This window comes from Quercus robur, chromosome 2, assembly GCF_932294415.1.
Source record: "Quercus robur chromosome 2, dhQueRobu3.1, whole genome shotgun sequence".
Classification (NCBI taxonomy): domain Eukaryota; kingdom Viridiplantae; phylum Streptophyta; class Magnoliopsida; order Fagales; family Fagaceae; genus Quercus; species Quercus robur.
Window position 1 is genome coordinate 14,884,791 of NC_065535.1, and position 20,705 is coordinate 14,905,495.

At 35.3% G+C, this 20,705-nt stretch overlaps 1 protein-coding gene and 3 pseudogenes across 1 annotated transcript; all 4 read right to left on the minus strand.

Annotated features, from left to right (window-relative positions):
• Positions 1-366: 366 nt before the first annotated feature.
• Positions 367-1,571, minus strand: LOC126695296 ((13S,14R)-1,13-dihydroxy-N-methylcanadine 13-O-acetyltransferase AT1-like; annotated as a pseudogene).
• A 2,117-nt stretch (positions 1,572-3,688) lies between these two features.
• Positions 3,689-5,050, minus strand: LOC126695306 (stemmadenine O-acetyltransferase-like). The gene has a single exon (XM_050392000.1). It carries the CDS (start codon positions 5,048-5,050, stop codon positions 3,689-3,691), a length of 1,362 nt encoding a protein of 453 aa, XP_050247957.1.
• A 6,360-nt stretch (positions 5,051-11,410) lies between these two features.
• Positions 11,411-13,083, minus strand: LOC126695313 (stemmadenine O-acetyltransferase-like; annotated as a pseudogene).
• A 1,727-nt stretch (positions 13,084-14,810) lies between these two features.
• Positions 14,811-20,345, minus strand: LOC126701902 (probable flavin-containing monooxygenase 1; annotated as a pseudogene).
• Positions 20,346-20,705: the final 360 nt, after the last annotated feature.

Genomic DNA, 20,705 nt, shown 5'->3' on the forward strand with positions numbered 1-20,705 from the left:
TTTTGTCACTGAATAGTGTTTTTAGTGAGGAAAACATTTAGTGACGAAACGTTTTTGTCACTAAAAGTTTTTTTTTTAAATCAAATCGGACTTTTAGTGACAAAATTTTTCGTCACCAGGACTTTTAGTGACGGGGCTACAGTGATGAAATGAGTTTCATCACTAAAAGTCCAATTTCGTCACTAAAGGTCCTTAGTGACGAAAAACTGGACTTTTAGTGACGAATTTTTTCGTCACTGAAAATACATTTTGTTGTAGTGATTTTTAATTTTTTCCTTCCTTATAACAAATGGGGTATTTGAACCTAGGTACACCATTTAATTATAAGGCTTTTGGTGACAAGTAGAAACTAGAAATTACTTGTCTTCATTTATTAGCAATAGAGTGATCAACCATTAGAGGACTGGGATCCAAGGAAGCAAATGTGAGGAGCTCTGGGTTGCATTCTAATCTAACCATTTCTTGCTCATCTAAGGTTACCCAAGCTTCTATCCCATCACCCAACCTTGTGTTAGCCAAAATTACTAGATTCATGAACAACGAACCACTTGAACCAATGCTGCCGACCCATATAGGCTTTCCCCACCCAAAATCAGCTTCATTGAATCCAAAACTACACTAATTGCTAAACCCAAAGTAGTATGCTTCCTCTTTGGACCCTAGCCCTCCTCCTATTTCTTTGAGAGACTCATACATCACAGAAAGCCTCTTTTTCACCTCTTATTTTTTTAACAAAATCACCAATAATTTTTGATAGTGCACCCCTTATCTCACTCACCAAACCTTGCAATTAATCACCTCTACACGCGTAGGGTGTTGCACACATGAGTTGGTTGCTTGCACCTTAAGGGTGGCTATTGTAGAGACATGAAACACAAATCTTCTTGCCACACTCTTTCCCTGGCCTTTATAAACAATGAACCCCACCTAACAATTGATGAATCTCTAAGCCATAAATCATTTGCGGGGAAGAGATAAGTTGCCTCAAAATTGGGGTATACAGGATACAAATACTGCTTTATAAGATACTGCTTTATAAGATCCTCTAGCTATTGTAGCCCATGCCTTAAGAAAGCCTCTCAGTGCTACACCATCTAGGATCTTGTGTGAAATGCACACTCCAATGGTTATGCCACCACACTTGAAGACATTTACTTGAATATTTATCACGTAAGTTCCAGCTGATTCTTTCAAAATGAGTTCACAAGGAAGGAACTAACGTAGTAACAAAAGGTCAGGTTGGCTAAGAAATTCAGATAGAGAAACATTAACTTGGGCTTCCACAAAATAAGCCCCTTCATCATTGCAATCGATACAGAGATCATCTTTGATCTTTCCCGCTAGTGGATAATATTGGGTTAAGGTCTCTGACAAAGATTTTTTTAGCAATTCTAACCTAATGGGAATGTTGCTAAGGTTTGAGCCATCATTTATGGGAAAGTATAGAGGATGATTGGAGCATAGGAAGCAAGAACAAGCTGATCTAAAATAGAAACCTTAAATGTTGTGAGGTGAGAAGGTGTTGAGGAAGATGGTTTCACGTTCTCCCTGGAAATGATTCCTACTTCCATTTTCATTGTTTTGGTTTTCTTTGAAGTTGGAGGAAACTGCAAGAGCTTCTACTTGATTTATATGTGAGGTGGCCAAGGATATATATATATATATATATATATATATATATATATATATATATGAGCACTAAAAACAAGAGGGAAAGACGAGTCCTTTTCCAACTCTTCACTTTTCTGATTTTTTTTAGCGTGCAAAATTTTGTAGTTTTAGTCGTCACAATTTAAAAAAATGTGTGATTCATATCTATATATGATGTATGGACATTTGACGAAAAAGATGAGTTCTTAGGCAATAATGATCCTAAAGATTTGGAAGCCAACAATAACTAAAGCAATTATAGCAATCCACAACAATAATTAGAGAGAAGTATTTGGATTCTAGAATATCATAAATATATTACTCCCTCTGTCCCACTTTGTTTGTCCTTTATTCTATTTTGAGATGTCTCAAAATATTGTCCTGTTTTTAAAATAAAAGTCATCAATTTACTAATGTTCCTATTATACCCCTATTAATTTACTAATTCAATTTTTTGATAAATTTATTTAAGGGTAGTTTGGGAAACTTATACATTTTTAAAAGGTAGACAAGACAATAAATGATGCTCTCTTTAAAAATTTGACTTTTCAAACAGGACAAACAAAGTGGGATGGAGGGAGTAGGTTTTTTGATAATCTTCCTAAATATATTTTTTGATGAATATCTTCCTAAATATAATAGGTTCCTTGATTAAAGTTAATTTAACAATCAAGCACGAGTTCTACGAAAGAGCATTAATGTTGGTATTCCAGCACTACGAAGTTGGACTTAAGTACGAGCCCCACTTTGACTACTTCCTCAAATCAAAGAAGGATGATGCTTTGCTTTTCTGGAGCATGAAGCTTGATGCTACTCTAGATCTATCATTGTTATTATTGGGATGCGGAAGCACCTAGTTTAGTTTTTAGTCATTTCCAGGCCAATATGCCTTCATATTTTGAAGGAGCTAGTGTCATGTCCCTTGTGTTGTGTGTACTACCGTATTTACTTAGGCACATCTTAATCATGGGTGGCTCTATGCATTTTGAGCCTAAGGCGAAGGTTAAAAAAAAAATGCAAAATTTTCCAACAGTATTAACAATAACCAAAAAAAAAAAAAAAGGGTTTGAGGCTTTTATTTCTTTTTGGGGATTTTTATGTTTTGTTGGCTTGGCTTGTTTTGCTTTTGTTGAGAGAGAAAGGGAGAGGGAGAGAGATTTGACCTTCTAGGTCACATTTTTTTTTTTAATTTTTTCTGCTTACTTTATTGGCCTCCTTTCCCCATTTTTTTCCCTAATCACATTTTTTAATTTCCCCTTATTTTTTGGCCTACTTTCCCATATTTGTTTTCCTTATTTTTGGCTATAATTTGGGGTTTAATTTATTCATTTTACATAAGTAAACTTTTTTTTGTTGGAGGGTAATAAAAAAACTAATCTAATTGGATAAAATTTGGGAGCCTTAGGTGGTTGCTTAACTCGCCTGAAGAAATGCTATGTTCACAATAATTTCACAACAAATCATATGTAATAGGTTGTTATAAATTGTTATTAATGGGCAAAAAATTAATTAACGTAACTCACCTGGGGCAAGAGCCGGCACTTATCTTAATTATTATTTTATGAGTCAATTATTCACAATATGTTGAGTTATAATTCAATTGTTAATGATGAGTTCTATTCTTCATTTTTGTTCAGGTGGTTGCCTTGTGATCAAGGGGAACAACCGAACAGGCGGTCAGCTACAAAATGGGTGTGTGTAAATGAGTACAAGATTTGAGCTACTGTGTGTTAAAGGAAATTTTGTATTCCCAGAATAGATAATTAAGAAATCATTAGTATCTATTTTTAATTAGCAATTTAGTGGTTATTAGAAATAGAAATACATATAAGTTGATACCCAAGATGTGTTTATTTACAAACATTAAGATATTGATTGTTGCATACATGTAGAGACATTGACAAAGTGATAAAGTGAAGTCTTCTTCTTTTTTTCCTTATTATATTGGAGTATTCGAACCTAGGTTCTCCTTTGTAGGAGAATTGAACAACACCATTTAATCAAAAGGCTTTTGGTGATAAGTAGAAACTACTTGTCTTCATAGATTAGCAATAGAGTGACCAACCATCAGAGGACTGGGATCCAAAGAAGCAAATGTGAGGAGCTCTGGATTGCATTCTAATCTAGCCATGTCTTGCTCATCTATGGTTACCCAAGCTTCTATCCCGACACCCAATCGTGTGTCATTCAAAATTATTAGATTCGAGAATACTGAATCACTTGTACCAATGCTGCTGACCCATATAGGCTTTCCCCACCCAAAATCAACTTCATAGAATCCAAAATTACACCAACTGTTAAACCCAAAGCAGTCTACTTCCTCATTGGACCCTAGCCCTCCTATTTCTTTAAGAGACTCATACATCACAGACTTCCTTTTTTCACCTCTCAGTTTTTTAACAAAATCACCATTAATTTTTGATATTCCACCCCTTATCTTACAAACCAAGCCTGGCAATCCTGACTCATCATTGCCCTTGCACCGAGCACCTGCTATCCAAAGGAGATTTCCAGTAGAATAATCCGGCAAAGGCGGTTCTAATTTTCTTCGCAGATTCACTACATGGGTCAATATGGAAGGCTTTTGGAAACCATTGTTTTCTCTAGAGGCAGCCATGGCATGCTTCCATATGAAAGCAGAAACCACCTCTACATGCCTAGGGTGTTGCACACATGAACTGGTTGCTTGCGCCTTAAGCGTGGCTATTGCCGAGGCATGAAACACAAATCTTCTTGTCACACTCTTTCCCTTTTTCGAAGATGAACCGAACACAGCCATTGATAAATCTCTAAGCCATAAATCATTTGTGGGGAAGAGATTCGTTGCATCAGAATTCGGGCATACAGATACTGCTTCATAAGATCCTCTAGCCATTTTAGCCCATGCCTTGAGAAAGGTGCTGAATGCTATTCCATCAAGGATCTTGTGTACAATGCACAGTCCAATGGCTATGCCACCACACTTGAAGACACTTGCTTGAATATTAGTCACGGAAGTTCCAACATATGATTCTTTCAAAATGAGTTCACAAGGAAGGAACTTATGTAGTAACAAAAGGTCAGGTTGGCTAAGAAATTCAGACAGACAAACATTAACTTGGGTTTCCACAAAATAAGCCCCTTCATCGTTGCAATCGATGCAGAGATCATCTTTGATCTTTCCAGCTAGTGGATAGTATAGAGTTAAGATCTCTGACAAAGATTTCTTTAGCAATTCTAACCTCTTGGGAATGTTGCTAAGGTTTGAGCGGTTATTCATGGGATAGAAGAGGATGACTGGACCATAAGGAGCAAGAATAAGCTGATCTAATAGGGAAAACTTGAATGTTCTGAGGTGAGAGGGTGTTGGGGAAGATGGTTTGACTTGCTCCTTGGAAACAATTCCTACCTCCATTTTCATTGTTTTGGCTTTCATTGAATTTGAAGGAAACTGCAAGAACTTCTACACTATTTATATGTGAGGTGGCCAAGGATATATATTGGTACAAATTATGAGCACTAAAAACAAAAGGGGAAGACGAGTCCTTTTCCTTCTGTTCACTGTTCTGCTTTTTTTAGCGTTCAAAATTATGAAGTTTTGGTCGTCACAATTTAGAAAAATTTGTGATTCATATCTATATATGATGTATGGTCATCTGACGAAAAATACGAGTTCTATGGCAGTGATCCTGAAGATTTGGAAGTCAACAATGACTAAGGCAATTATAGCAATCCGCAACAATAATTAGAGACAAGTGTCTGGAATCTTGGATATCCTAAATGTTAAATATTAGCATTGATACATCATGTTGAATATGCTAGTATGGATGCGGAAGCGAAAGCATAAAGTATAGAATACAGTAACACATGAGAGTTACGTGGTTCAGCCTAACGGCCTACATCCACGGAGGAAACCCTAAAGGGCTACATCAATAATATATTAGAGTGTAGTACAAATCCTGTGTTACAATGAATCATAACATGTGTATATATAGTAGACTAAACCCTAGACTAATAGATTTCTAGTACAAGTAGGAGACTTGGCTTGCACACAAAGTAGAATTAGGCTTGGGCCTATACTAATGAGCTAATATATCTTTAACACCCCCTCTCAAACTCAAGATGGAAGCTTGATGAAATCTTGAGATTTGATAAGGTTGAGAAGATCCCTTGAATGAAGTTTGGCTCTGTGACGGTAGTTTGAGGAAGGCAATGGTCTTGTAGTGTTGATGCGACTTCTAACGGTGGCTTGACTATACCGGAGAGTTTTGACGGCAGCAGTAGAAAGCCAAAGAAGATGAACGCAGCGAAAAAAAAAACACCGAGGAAGACAAAGATTGCTCTTAAATATACCGTAAGGACAGAAAACCATGACCACAAGAAAGTGGCTCTGATACCATGTTAAATATTAGCATTGATACATCATGTTGAATATGCTAGTATGGATGCGGAAGCGAAAGCATAAAGTATAGAATACAGTAACACATGAGAGTTACGTGGTTCAGCCTAACGGCCTACATCCATGGAGGAAACCCTAAAGGGCTACATCAATAATATATTAGAGTGTAGTACAAATCTTGTATTACAATGAATCATAACATGTGTATATATAGTAGACTAAACCCTAGACTAATAGATTTCTAGTACAAGTAGGAGACTTGGCTTGCACACAAAGTAGAATTAGGCTTGGGCCTATACTAATGGGCTAATATATCTTTAACACTAAATATATTAGGTTCCTTGATTAAAGTTAATTTACTAATTAGTTTAGCCGAAAAGCATTGATGTTGGCATTCCGGCCAGCACTATGAAGTTGGACAAGAATAAGAGCCTCACTTTGATTAAATCCTTGACGAGTTCAACACTAAAAAATGGGAGTCAGCAAATGGCTACAGTTGTTATGCATCTGTAAGTGACATAACATTTCTGCCTGGTAAATTCTTGACTCTCGTGCATTTTTTGGAGACCCAAGTATTTTCTTTTGTAATGGTACAGCTCAAACGTTGAAGAAGGGTGTGAGACTGTTTCCTTCAGCCAAGGGATATATTAGCTATGTGCCTTGGTGGAATTAGCTATCTGATTGCTAAAAAAAAAAGAAAAGAAAAAAAAGACAGTTTTATTACAAAATTAGTTGTAACTTTAGACTACAATCTTACTCAATATTTTTTTAGTAGATGTGAATTTTGATAAATCCACAATTGGATTATATCTTCTTCTTATATCCTCTATGCATGCAAAATTTCTAAAAAATTAAAGATCATTATTTATGTCATTAATAAATTGTTTAAATTGTAAGTTTTTGTAGTTTAAAATTATACATAAAATATAAGTTTATACATCATATCATAAATAATATCTGATTGACATAAAATTTGATATGTATATTAAGAGTATAAAAAACATATAATTCAACGGTTAGATTTTCAAAATATGTAGTAATATTTATTTTATTGAGTAAGATTGTAGCCTAAATTTTATAGCTAAACTTTGTATATAAAAAAAAAAAAAAAAATTTAATAAGAAGTTGGCTATAACACCAGTTTGTAAAAATATTTTAAAATAGTTTGTCTGTAGCATTACTTTTTTTTTTTTTTTTTTTTCCTTAGACATTTGTTTTCCTTATTTTTTGGCTATAATTTGGGGTTTAATTTATTCATTTTACATATATAACCAACCTTTTTTTTTGGGAAATAAAAATAATAATCTAGTTGGATAAAATTTGGGGGCCTTAGGTAGTTGCCTAACTCGCCTAAGACAAGAACCGGCATTTATTCTTAAGTATCATTTTATGAGTTAATTATTCACAATATGCTGAATTGTCATTCAGTTGTTAATGATAGTTCTAATCTTCAATTTTGTTCAGGTGGTTGCCTTAACCACCTATGATCAAGGGGAACAAGCGGTCAGCTAATGGGTGCATGTAAATGAGTACAAGCTTTGAGCTAGTGTTAAAGGTAATTTTATACACCCAGAATAGATAATTAAGAAATCATTAGTATTTCATTTTATTTAGCAGTTTAGTGGTTATTAGAAATAGAAATACATATTAGTTGATACCATGATGTGTTTATTTACAAACATCAAGATATTGATTGCTGCATACGTGCAGAGATATTGACATAAAGTGAAGCTGATAAGTTGCTTTTTGATAGATGAAGCTTATAAGTTATTGACAAGCATCTATCAGGATATTATGATGTTATAAATGGTTAAGTCGTTTGATAAATTATTAATTTTCCTAAAAGTTTAAGGGAAGCTTAACACAAAGGAATTTTTTAAATGGGAGATAAGGTGGAGATTGGGCTTGCACCCAAAATCTCCTACTCTTTAATACCCTTATAAATTACTGATTGTTCCAAAAGTTTAAATTATCAAGAAATTGTGAATTTAATCATGTAATCTAACATCCTTGATTATTTTGGGTGTTTTACAAATGTAAATTCCTTAATTAAACCATTATTTTAAATGAATATCTTGAAAATGGCATGCATAGTTTTTAGCTTTGTGGTTGGACTTGAAATTGGGACCAGAAGGATTTTTCAATATTTGACAGGAAAAGTTGTGTTATTAAATAACTAACAAACTCTAAATTTTAACTCCTACTGTTATCAATGAAGCTACAACTGAAACAACAGGAACAAGTATTGGTATGGTCTATATGCTCTTCTAAATATTTATAAAGCTTGATGATTTTATTAGATCATTGTGAGGACCGAAAAATCTTGCGGTTCAAGCCCACTTAGAATAGTGGGTTTGCATAGTTCGATTATAGCCTAAATCAATAAATTTGTAAGAGAGGGAATCAAAAAACAAGAGAGGGCCTTGCCCGAGGATGAAAATAAGGAAGAAATGTTTAATATTAAAGAATATGTGGTGTAAATGTCTCAATCCAAGCCTGACCGAGGAGGCCAATGTTATATAGAAAAACACCCTGTTCACTCTCTTCTCTCAATGTTCTTTTTGTTCATTTTCTATTTTTTGATCCTTCTCCTTCTTTTTTCTTTTTTTCTCTGAAAACCATCTTTTTCTTATATACTCCCTCCGCTTCACATCCTGACCCTCCATCTTTACCTACCAAATTTCTCCTAGCGACACCTGTCCTTTTAAACATCTAGGAAGGTGGTAGAGAGAGTTGCTTAACTGTGAATTACACTATTCAGGTCACTTCCTCATCAATGCAGCTGATAAAACTATTGCACACCATTTAATGCGAAGGCAACATGCTACTTTTCTTTGGAAACTTCCCCTACTCCTCATGATTCTCTTTACTCAGCCAATCCTTCCCACCTGAAGCTCCTAAAAACTTTTTGTCTCTTCATCTCCCCTCCTCAGGTGAACTCCCTCCATGGGCGTATGATGCCCCAAAACCAACACAACAACCCAACAATCCCTTCTTTGGTCCTCAAGCCCCCACAATCATCATGCTAGCTTTCATGGAGATTGATTATGAGGGCTCTAGTAGTAGTTGGTTTATATTTGTATTTCATTTACTACTAGCCTGGATATGCAGTCAACAATCTAACAATATTTGAACTAGTTTTACTTAACCAAAAATTATATATAAAAAAAAAAGAACTAGTTTTGTGCATGTAGATGGCAAAGATAAATATTTTTCTGAATATTTGAACATATGCTAAGAGTCTTATAACTTAACTAGTTAGTATTTCTTAGTGTTTCTAATGGATATATTAGGATTCAAATCCCCTAACCTTACTATCGAATTATCAAAAAAAGAATATTTGAACACAAAATTTTGAGCATGCAATTTGTGTTTGTGAAGCTTATTCTTCTTTTGTAGTTTTAGTTCCTTTACAAGCCCACTAGTCATACACTGAAAGGCCTTATCAGCAGATCATCTTCGGCCTTTTTTGAAGCAAATGAAAGGATATTTAATTTGGGGCACCAGAAAAATTTTTGAGCCTCGCATTGCATATGATATTATTTTCAAAATTTTAGGATATTTTTGGTAGACTGTAATAGACACTGTAATGTAATAGATATTCTTATGACATAACTATTCAATTGTTTGGTTATATTTTTATTACAATGAATAATTGTATGGTGTTGGACCCCCAAGCCCTTTGGGCCTTGGGCCCCTGGCCTGTGGTGCGGCCCATAACCTTATCCCTTTGTACGGGGCTAGGTTCCTAAGCCCGCTGGGCCATGGGCCTTAGCCTCATGCCACAATGCCTAACCTAATGCCCAATGGACCTGTAGTATTGACCCAGGCACACTTTGAGGCCCAATGTGGGCCTCTTCGGATCAGATACAACTTGGACAGATATGCGATTGCTTGGGGGTACATATCCCGCCTGCTCGATATTGCCTTGAGGAAAATCACTGCCGAACATCCTTTGGAGGTGGGAACTAGTTCCAATGCCATTACTACCTCTACCCATGGAACACCCACTTAGAAACGATGGAATTGGACCACCATTCCCACTAATGAACATGACTAATCATGACGTCTCCACTTATCTTAAGCTATAAATAAGAGGATGGGATGAGGAAGAAGAGGTTGGCAATTCTGGAGAGAATAGTGAGGGAAAAGAACAACCATTCTAAGAAAGAGAAGGAGTGACTCTATGAGGTAAAGAGGAGTTTGAGGAAATAGGTGTACTTAGGTTGCCGAGCATAAGATCACCCATAGTAGGAAACCCAAAGTCCACAATACAAATAGATTGTGAGCCCAAATAGAGGTTGAGCCCAACAGCCATATTTTGGGTACGCATAATAATTATTCCTTATGAATAGCTATTCTTCAAAATGAGGAATAACTATTCCTTATCAAAAGTATTGAATATCTATTCCTTCACCTTATGTAATAACTTTAAAAAAAATTTCCTAAAAAGCCATTAGTTGACACTTTTTCAAAATGAAAGAAAATGAATTTTCCTTGTTGTTAATTATTAGCTTTATTTTGAACACCCTAAAATAAGTGTATTTTGGGAAATTTGACTTAAAAATGATTTAATTACACATTCTTTTTATACTCTACTAAATTGTGGATGCATATTTAGAATTCTATTCCTAAATGATCACCAAACTAATGAATAGTAATACTTATTACATTCCAACTTAATATATTCCTTGTAATACTTATTCCTATTCCCATGTAATAATTATTACAGTGTACCAAACGTGCTCTTAGTGTAGTTTTGATGCTGGAGGCTATTGGATTGATGTCTTGTGTAAATAAAGACAAATTAATAAAGGAAGAAAAACTAAAAAACCTGGTTATGTAGGTAAGGTGTGGCTGCATAATATTGGAAACTACAATCTTGATAAACGAATCTATTAGTTGAACAAATTAATTCCTTTTTTAATTGATTTCTTATCTTTTACATTTTTGTGATTTGTTCTTGAATTAGAAATTGCTTGATTGGTCTAGATTATAATATTTATTCTCAATTGAAAACCTGTCAGCTGGTATCCTTAATTAATGCTTGTTTCTTGGGCAGGTTTTAATGAGTTCTCATCTCATTGTAGTACTCATCTCTCAGTCAGAGCTCCAGCGCTATTGGGCTTAAAGTCTCGTATGTAACCTTGTATACCAGCTCGATGCCTTAATGTTCATGCCATAATTTTGATCTGGTTCCACTTCCACCTTTTGCTAACTTGTATTTTTGGCTTGTGAAGTGTGAACCCTTTAGATTTTTATGACCACCAATATAATTAAAAATGGAAAAGTTTATGGATATTTAAATCATCAATAGGTTTAAAACATTTGTTGAGAAGAAATGTGCCCTTTGTGAAACAGAATATTATTACAATTAATGTGCTAAACAAGATTGCAGGACTGTCTGCATATCCTAGTATTGCTAGATTTGGAATCCAAGGATGAATGCATTCCCTGCAATCAAAACATTAATATTATCAAATGTTATGCATTATGCATGTAGGAAAATTATTAGGTCTATACTCTCGAAGACTCAAAGTACTATTTACTCATACATGTAAGGCAGAATCTTGGCCTGGTCTAAATTGCAAAGCTTCTTCACTTCACATAATTGGCTAAATTAGCCCAGATCTTCTCCACGTCATGAAATGTACTTAAAACTCGTGATTCTTGCCCCAATTTGAAAATCGTGAATATTATTGGCAAAAAAAAACCCAATTAGTATAGTTTTTGTGTTTTGGGTTTTCCTTGGGCTTTAGATTGCCTTGGCCCAAAATCTAATATTTTTATTTTTGCTGAAATTTTATTGATGTGGCACGAGCTACTTAATCAAATTGAGCCACGTGGCCTAATAAAATAGGCCAAATAGAAGGTAATGGACACTAAAGTGTACGAGGCGTACACTATAGTGTATGTAATAAACAATACTAACCTTGTTGAGTGTATTATACCAACTGCTAAACCCAAAGTAGTCTGCTTCCTCAATGGACCCTAGCCCTCCTATTTCTTTGAGAGACTCATACATCACAAAATTCCTTTTTTCACCTCTCAATTTTTTAACAAAATCACCATTAATTTTCGATATTGCACCCCTTATCACTCACCAAGCCTTGCAATACTAACTCATCATTGCCCATGCACCGAGCAGCCGCTATCCAAAGGAGATTTCCAGTAGAATACTCAGGCAAAGGCGGTGCTAATCTTCTTCGCAGATTCACTAAATGGGTCAATATGGAAGGCTTTTGGAAACCATTGTTTTCTCTAGGGACAGCCGTGGCAAGCTTCCATATGAAAGCTGAAACCACCTCTACACGCGAAGGGTGTTGCACACATGAGCTGGTTGCCTGCACCTTTAAGAGTGGCTATTGCCGAGGCATGAAACACAAATCTTCTTGTCACACTCTTTCCCTTTTTAAACAATGAACCCCACATAACCATTGATGAATCTCTAAGCCATAAATCATTTGTGGGGAAGAGATTAGTTGCATCAAAATTGGGATATATGGATAATGCTTCATAAGATCCTCTAGCTATTGTAGCCCATGCCTTAAGAAAGCTGCTTAGTGCTACACCATCAAGGATCTTGTGTGAAATGCACACTCCAATGGCTATGCCACCACACTTGAAGACACTTGAATATTCGTCACGTAAGTTCCAACATCTGATTCTTTCAAAATGAGTTCACAAGGAAGGAACTTATGTAGTAATAAAAGGTCAGGTTGGCTAAGAAATTCAGATAGACAAACATTAACTTGGGCGTCCACAAAAGAAGCCCCTTTATCGTTGCAATCGATGCAGAGATCATCTTTCATCTTTCCAGCTAGTGGATAATATAGAGTTAAGGTCTCTGACAAAGATTTCTTTAGCAATTCTAACCTGTTGGGAAAGTTGCTAAGGTTTGAGCAGTCATTTATGGGAAAGAAGAGGATGATTGGAGCATAGGGAGCAGGAATAAGCTGATCTAAAACTAAAAGGGAAAGCTTGAATGTTCTGAGGTGAGAGGGTGTTGGGGAAGATGGTTTGACTTGCTCCTTGGAAACAATTCCTACCTCCATTTTCATTGTTTTGGCTTTCTTTGAAGTTGGAGGAAACTGCAAGAGCTTCTACTTGATTTATACGTGAGGTGGCCAAGGATTGGTACAAACTAAGGACACAAAAAACAAGAGGGAAAAACATTAATTATTGTAAGATTCTTTTACGTTATCTCCTACGTAAAAATTAACGCCTTTGAGGAAACGAATCTATTTTCACTAAGTGCAGCTACAACGTGAGTTGGCTTATTACGAGGAGTCCTTTTCCAAACTCTGATTTTTTTAGCGTGCTAAATTTTGAAGTTTTGGTCTTCACAATTTAGAAAAATGTGTGATTCATGTCTATATCCATATCCAGAAAGGTTACATTGGTTTTTACGATAAGAATCGACAGGCAAGAACACTAAATTTTTTTGTTTAAACGTGAATTCCACATTAAAATATTCGTAGTCGAGTACAAGGAGGAACAGTGAAAACATATATAGCCGGCCTAACACTTTCTCTTCTACTCCAGTCCTAGTCCTACTCACAGTTGTGCTTCCTCTAGTCGTTTCAGAAACCATTAAAATATCATCTATAAAGCTCCAGCAATAAGTTCTTAAAAGATCTGCTAAACTGGATGTGGCCGCCTTGTTTGTCCAAATCATCAACCTCTACAGCACATCACATCACTTAGCAACAGGCCAACGGCCAACGCTCAAGAAAAAAACAAGAAGAAAAGAGCAAGCACATCACATGCATATTGGAAGACATTTCCGTGTATTTGATTTAGTGTAAAAACTTTATTAATAGAACTTTATTTCAAGCAAATTATGCTAATACTTTAAAGAGTCATGTTAATAGGTGTTTTTAAAATAATGGTTAACAATTTATTTTAGAAAAGTTTTGACATTATTTTTATGAAAAATAAAAAAAACTGTTAAAACATTAATTTTTTTTTTTTCATAAAAATTTTCATTAAATAAATTATTAACAATTAGCTTAAAGTCATCCCTTAACATTTCCCTACCTTAGTTGTGCGAGGAAAGCATGTGCAACGTACGTAGAGATGGAAGAGTTCAAGTTGAAGAGAAGTTTTTTTTTTTTTTTTGAGAAAACTTGACATTTCTTTATCATGCATTCAAACTTTTCAACTTTTAGGTGGTGGTTTTTAATGCTTTTCCTTTGAAGTGTAGACTGTGTAGTATAGGCTGGTTTTGTTTCTAGAAAGCAAATGCAAGTATAAGTGAAATGGCAAGAGAGAACTACTTGAGAGTAGTTTGTGGTGCTAAGTGAGTGTAATGTTTTAAGTATCAATAAAATTTTTATTTTATTAAGAAATTTTTCGTGTATTTTACTTGAAAGTGATGTGAAATATTACAAAATATTTGACACTTTCTTCTTGAATGCAAAACTATTATTTTGACAAAATTTCTGTAACGATAAATCTCAACAATTTTAACGTTTTTATGGTTAATGATCATTTTTAGAATGCATTAATCTTGTATATATAGTCCATAAAAAATCATTTATTTTTACATTGTATTAATGTTATGAAAGCACATATTTATATTTTGGTAAACAATATAAAATAAAATGGATTTTTTTTCCCTATCATTTTGTCTTGTGCGTTAATGCTAATCCAAATTTTGGTATCTATTATTAAACTGTAGAATTAACAATGTAAGAGATGAGTAACATAAGTCAAAAAGTCATGTCCTACAATGGTGAATAGAAGTTAAATAACCAAAAAGATTATCCTCAACCTGGAACTGAGCTACATAGGCCTACTTAGGTTTTTGTAATCCGAAGGACCATAAGGAGCAAATAACTTGGCCAGAAACCAATTTTTCCTCCTTGGATTACACCCCATGTCTTTGCAAAGTTGATCATTGCAGTATATTTGCAATAGCACACTCACACAGGATCTTTTGTAGCTCTGCCTTGCATAACATCGCATGAATTTTTCCCTCTTTATCACATCATCTTCCATCTCTCTTATGGATGGTAACTTAAACTTTCCAGCGAGAAAATGCGCTAGCCATTTGCTTCTCATTTCTGTGGTAAACAAGATTGCAGGACTGTCTGCATATCCCAGTATTGCTAGATTTGGAATCCGTGGATGAATGCATTCCCTGCATTTAAAACATTAATGTTATCAAAGGTTATGCATTATGCATCTAGGAAAATTATTAGACTAATACTCTCGGAGCACTACTGCTTACTCATGCATGTATTGCAGTATCTTGGTCTAGTATAAGTTGCAATTACTATATATGTAGCCTTTGAAACTCCTATATATTGAATTTTGGGTTAAAATGTAAAGAGACCTAGGGTCTTTGGTCACACCATATGTGTTACAAAGTTGACTTTTCTAAATCACATTTAAAATGACATAATTTACCATTTTATTTTAAATTCCGTCAGTTTTATTAGACGAAAATTTCATCTTCATCCAATAAAAGTAACAAAAATTCAACACAAGAGTGAATTGAGTTATTATGAATATCATGAATTTAAAAAGCAAGCCATGTGTGTTATTTTATAGAGAAAAATTTTGGACACAACTTTTGTGTCATAATTTTGATGTAATTGATTGTGAGTGGTAATTAAAAATTGATAAGTTTATATAAAAGTAACAGATAATCACTCACAGTCGATCATATCAAAGTTGCGGATGAAGATGTTGTCATTGACGAATTATTAATTTGAATAATGAATATACCAGATACCTGTACAGGGGAGCTGATGACCCAAACACGCATTTCTGGAAGTAAGTTGATGCGAAAATGTTCTTGAGCTTTGCATCACTTTTATATCCAGTACCAAAAATAACTATATCTGTTGCTACAGGTGTGGCCTCACCATCCACAATTAAACCATTTTTGCAAAAGCTAAAGTTATGTGATTTCTTCAGAATGAGGCTTCCTTCTTTGACTTTGTCATAGAAGTTAGCTGGCAAAACTGTGAACATACATGAATATATCTGTCGGAGGAAGCTATGGCTCGGCACCATATTGTATTTCTTCAATGGATAGGGCCATTTGAGATATCTCTCAACCAAAGTTGAAAATATCCAGTGCTGAAATCTTAGTATTTTGGGTCAGTTCTATCAATAGGATTTTGTAATGTTGTATTCAATGATGGTATAGAAGCATTAAGATCGAGAAACTTACCAATGGTGAAAGCATAAGAGTCAAGAGCCAAAGGAAGAATCCTTCACCAGGCTTGTGGACTATATATTCTGTCAACCGATTTAAGTTTTGAAAGGTAAGTGTGATTATGTAGTCAGGAACCGTCCAATGCACTTTCCTGAACAGCAATATGCATGGATGCCTTGGTCCTAGTAACAAATTAATAGGTTGATAATCAAGAAAGGCGTATTATTTCAACTTATACAAATTGTTGCTTCAATACTCTCCTAGATAATTGCACTTAATTGTAATAGAAAAAAAAGTTAACCGATATCTTAAGGATATTGGTTTATGATATTTTTTAGAAAAATTTTATAAAAAAGAAAAAATTAATTAATTTTTTTAATGATTTTTTTGTCAAAACTTCCTTTAAATATTTATTAACAATTACCGTAAAATACTAGTTAACAACACCCATTATGATATACTATTTTTGTATGATTATAAATCCTATTACGTTTTCATTTCGGAAACATATTTTTGTATTTCACCCTACCAATTACACTATCTTGTATTTGATTTTTCTCTTTGTGAGAGTGCTTTTTTTTTTAGCACACAGGCCCAAGGATCCTAGGCCAAATAATTATAGTTTGGTGGACTGGGATTTGGTTTATCGCAGCTAAAGGACTGTTTAAGAGCCAAGTGGTGCACAGGGCATACTTCCTACAATACACATAAACTAGCAAATGAGGATATTTGTATTGAACAACAATCGAAAACAGCAAAAGGAATACAAAGCAATAAAAAAAAAATACACAAAGTAATGGTTAGTGTAGGGGCGGTTTTTGGGGCCCAGGCCCAGCAAGTAAGTGGTTCTAACCCAAAAGTCCCCAGACAATGAATTTGTAGAGAGTGGGTTACAGAACTAGGACTAGACGAAGTGAACGTCAGTTAGATGTACGCCATGCAACATGTTGAACGTGAGAATATTCCATTTACGTTTAATGGGATATCGGTCCGAGGAGACGTATAAGTGCACCTCTTACTCTGTTTTACAGGCTACAGAGTTCTTTCACCTTTCTCTCTCTCTTTTTTCTTAATTCCCCGATCCCCTCTTCATGGGGATCTTCTTCTCTTATATAGCCTCCTTGAATTGATAAGGACCTTACACTTGTTAGCCATCTGGACCTTCACTTGAGTGCCTGTCCCATCAGACATTTCCCTTATCCTTCTGTGAGTTGCACTGGCCAATGTAACACTGTTCGCCTGTCTTCTCCACATTAATGCGGTTGAAAAGGTAGCTTTCTTGCATTTAATGCGGCAGTTGTGGCTTCTCCCTGATGTCTTACATTTTCCTCTTTCCTGCTGCGTGAGGCTCACCCTCCTACCCACGTTCGCCTGGATGGGTTCTTCACTGTGGAGGGGACGCACATTGGGCCCATATTTGCGTGTTCGAGGAGGCATTCCTCCTCAGACGTCTTCTAGAACGAACCAGGCTTAACAGGGTTGGGCCAGAAGTCATTTGGGCCCCTATTCCCCGTTGGGTCATGGTTAGGCTTCGTGTGGGTCCCTAGGCCCACTGTTGGTTTTGGGAATTTCACCCCTACAGTTAGGGATCCTCAAATTAATAAAAAATACTTCATTAAATTTTCTTTATTATGATTACAGTGTGCTCACTAAGACGTGATACAAGTTTCAAGTAAGTTCAAAAATTACAGACTTAGATGGCTATTCAAGCCTCTAAGACTTGTAAAGTTTGAATCTTTTTGAATCCGAGTATGTGCTATAGTGGCTGTTTCTGGGATACCGGGAGATAGTTTACTGATTTTTCTGAGTTTTTCTCGACAGAACTTTCTCAATGATTCTGTTGTAATTTTCTCTTGCCTTCTTCATGATCCTTCCCCCCTTTTTATAGTGTTATTTTAGGGTCTCGGAGAACTATTGATTCCCCTGTTTTGCCCCCTGGGTACTTGAGCTCGTTTTGTGCCCATCGCCTAGAAGGTTGAGTTTTCCCTGCTTCTCATTTTTTTCTTCTTTTTGGTGCTGTTTCCTCGAAAGCCCATGACTGACTATCTATTTCGGAGTGCACTGATGTCACGTTCCTTATGGTTCAGCTTTTGGCTGTCATTCCTCTTTATCTTTTTTCTCAAATGGGCGGAATCCCACTCTGCTGGTTCGAAAGTTTTTTGCTGCTACTCCCCCTTTTATAGCCCTTTATTCTGGTTCCCCGAGGTACCGTCCACTTGCGCTATGAGAGGTCACTCCAAGCTTTCTTTTTTTTCTTGCTGGATCTCTGGTACCTGAGAAGGACGTATCTACCCTCTATTTCTTGTGTTCTTTTGGTTTTTCCTTTGAGCTGTCTTAATCCTCTCTTGGTTGTGCTACACGCCTCGGGGATCCCGAGCTTTTGGTAGCCTCTGAGGATCCTGACTCAGCTTTCTTTTTACGCTAATTCTTCTCCAATCTTCTGATATGGGCTTCTTTTCTTTTTCTTCTTTCTTTTCTCATAGGCTCTCGGGCTTGTCTTTTTTATGGTTTTTTGGACTTCAAGCCTTTTGGGCTTACCACCTCTTTTCATTTTCTATGACCCCTTGTGTTTATTTCTTTGGGCTTGGGTGTTGTGATTTTTTGGACCTCAACACTCTTTCATTTTCTATTTTGGTTACTTTAGAGTATCTTCAGCAGAATCTCCAAATTTTTGTACTATTTGGAGAATAAATAGTGACTTTTACCTTTTAGTTACTCACTTTTTCAAATACACTTCCAACAGATTCTCTAATCCATTCTCTATCTCATTTAAATATTATTTCTTTATTCATTATTTATTCTTTTTTTAACAACTACATATCTTCCAACATTTTTTTATTCAATATCTAATTATTATAATAGGAAAAAAGCATTTGAAGAATGAACACTAGCTCATCAGATTTGATGAGCTACAGTTCATGAGCCAAAAAAAAAATCTAGGAATAGAGAGTTCATTGGAGAGTTTTTTTTGGGTTTCACTCTCTATTATAGAGAGAATTTTGGGTTTATATAGACCATTGGAGATGCTCTTATAAAAGGAAGAAGGACACATAACCGAGTTGGTGGACGTCCTAGAGTGAAACGTTCATATTGGGACAAAAGATGGTGTGATATTCTTGATCCTTAAAATATTAATAGAACCGAGCAGAGAACGGAAAAAGGGAAAAAAAATTATGCTATTTAATATTATGATTATATTCATGCTATTTGAGCTCATACCATTTCTTTTAGCCACTTCTGCTGCTACATCCACTGCTGATTTTTGAAATCCAACAACTGTGACCCGCTTTCCTTTGGTGAATTCAGCCGCACGATTGCTGTCCATTGCAGCATGCCAGCATAATCCATGGAATGTATAACCTCGCCGTCAAACACCTCAGGTCCCTTGTTTATTGGAAAATCCGGGATGTTTGGCAAATCACTAAACTTTCCGATGCAAAGGATCACAAAATCCACTTGGTACACCTAATGATTACGCTAGTAATTAATTTTCATAAAAAAAAAAAAAAAAAAATATATATATATATATATATATATATATATATATATATATATATAAAGCCACAATAAATTTTACCACACAAACTTGCAACTGTGATCATCAATTTGACTGGTGTCACCTCAAAATCTTACTTTAAAAAAAAAAAATTTTTGATAACACGTTAGTTTGTAAAATTGAATGTTTCTTGACTTACCTTGGTTGACACACAATTTTCTCGACCTTCCTGGACGATGACATTCCATTTCCCAGTTGGCGAGAAGGGTCCCCCGGTTCTGCCCCACAAATCCCAAGAAAGAATGTCTTCATCGGAGGGCATAACATAGTCAACATTAATTACCTTTGAGTTGAATTTGATTCTACCAAGAATGTTGAAGTGCATACTGCATAGCATAAGATTTAATGCACTCCATCACTTGGTTGTGATCAGGGAATGTCTCTCTCACTGAATGTGGCCATGCAAAATCTGAGAATTGGTAAACATGTTTTGGGGTTTGGAACTTGGTGGAGTCTATGGTTTTGGACCAAACTCCCCCTATGCCACTCTGGGCCTCAAAGAAAACTGGGTTAAAATCTTTTTCCATTGTGTATTTGCATGCAAGTAGGCCACTGATTCCGACACCGATGATTGCAATCCTCTTCTCCATTTGCTCCATTCACATCAGACAGAGAGACAAATTGGACTGGGAAGAGAGAAAAAAAAAAAAAAAATTGTGGTCACAGTTATTGGACCTACGTGTCTATCACTTTCCATGCAAACCAAGTATGAGTATATATATGGTACATTATTAGGGAATTGATTTGGGCACCCTTGTTTTGTAATTTGTAATATATACACATGGAAACGTTTTGAAAATTTGACTTAATGGAAAAAAAAAAAAAAAATTGGTTTTTTGATTCATCGATCGGTGGAAAATTTAATTAATTATCAATTAGTAAGATGCATAAATATAATAATAATAATTTATAATAGTTAACAATATTTATTGATTTAAAAAAAAATTAAA

Coding starts and splice junctions, on each gene's coding strand:
- LOC126695306 (XM_050392000.1), bottom strand. CDS start 5,050: ATGAAAATGGAGGTAGGAATTGTTTCCAAGGAGCAAGTCAAACCATCT.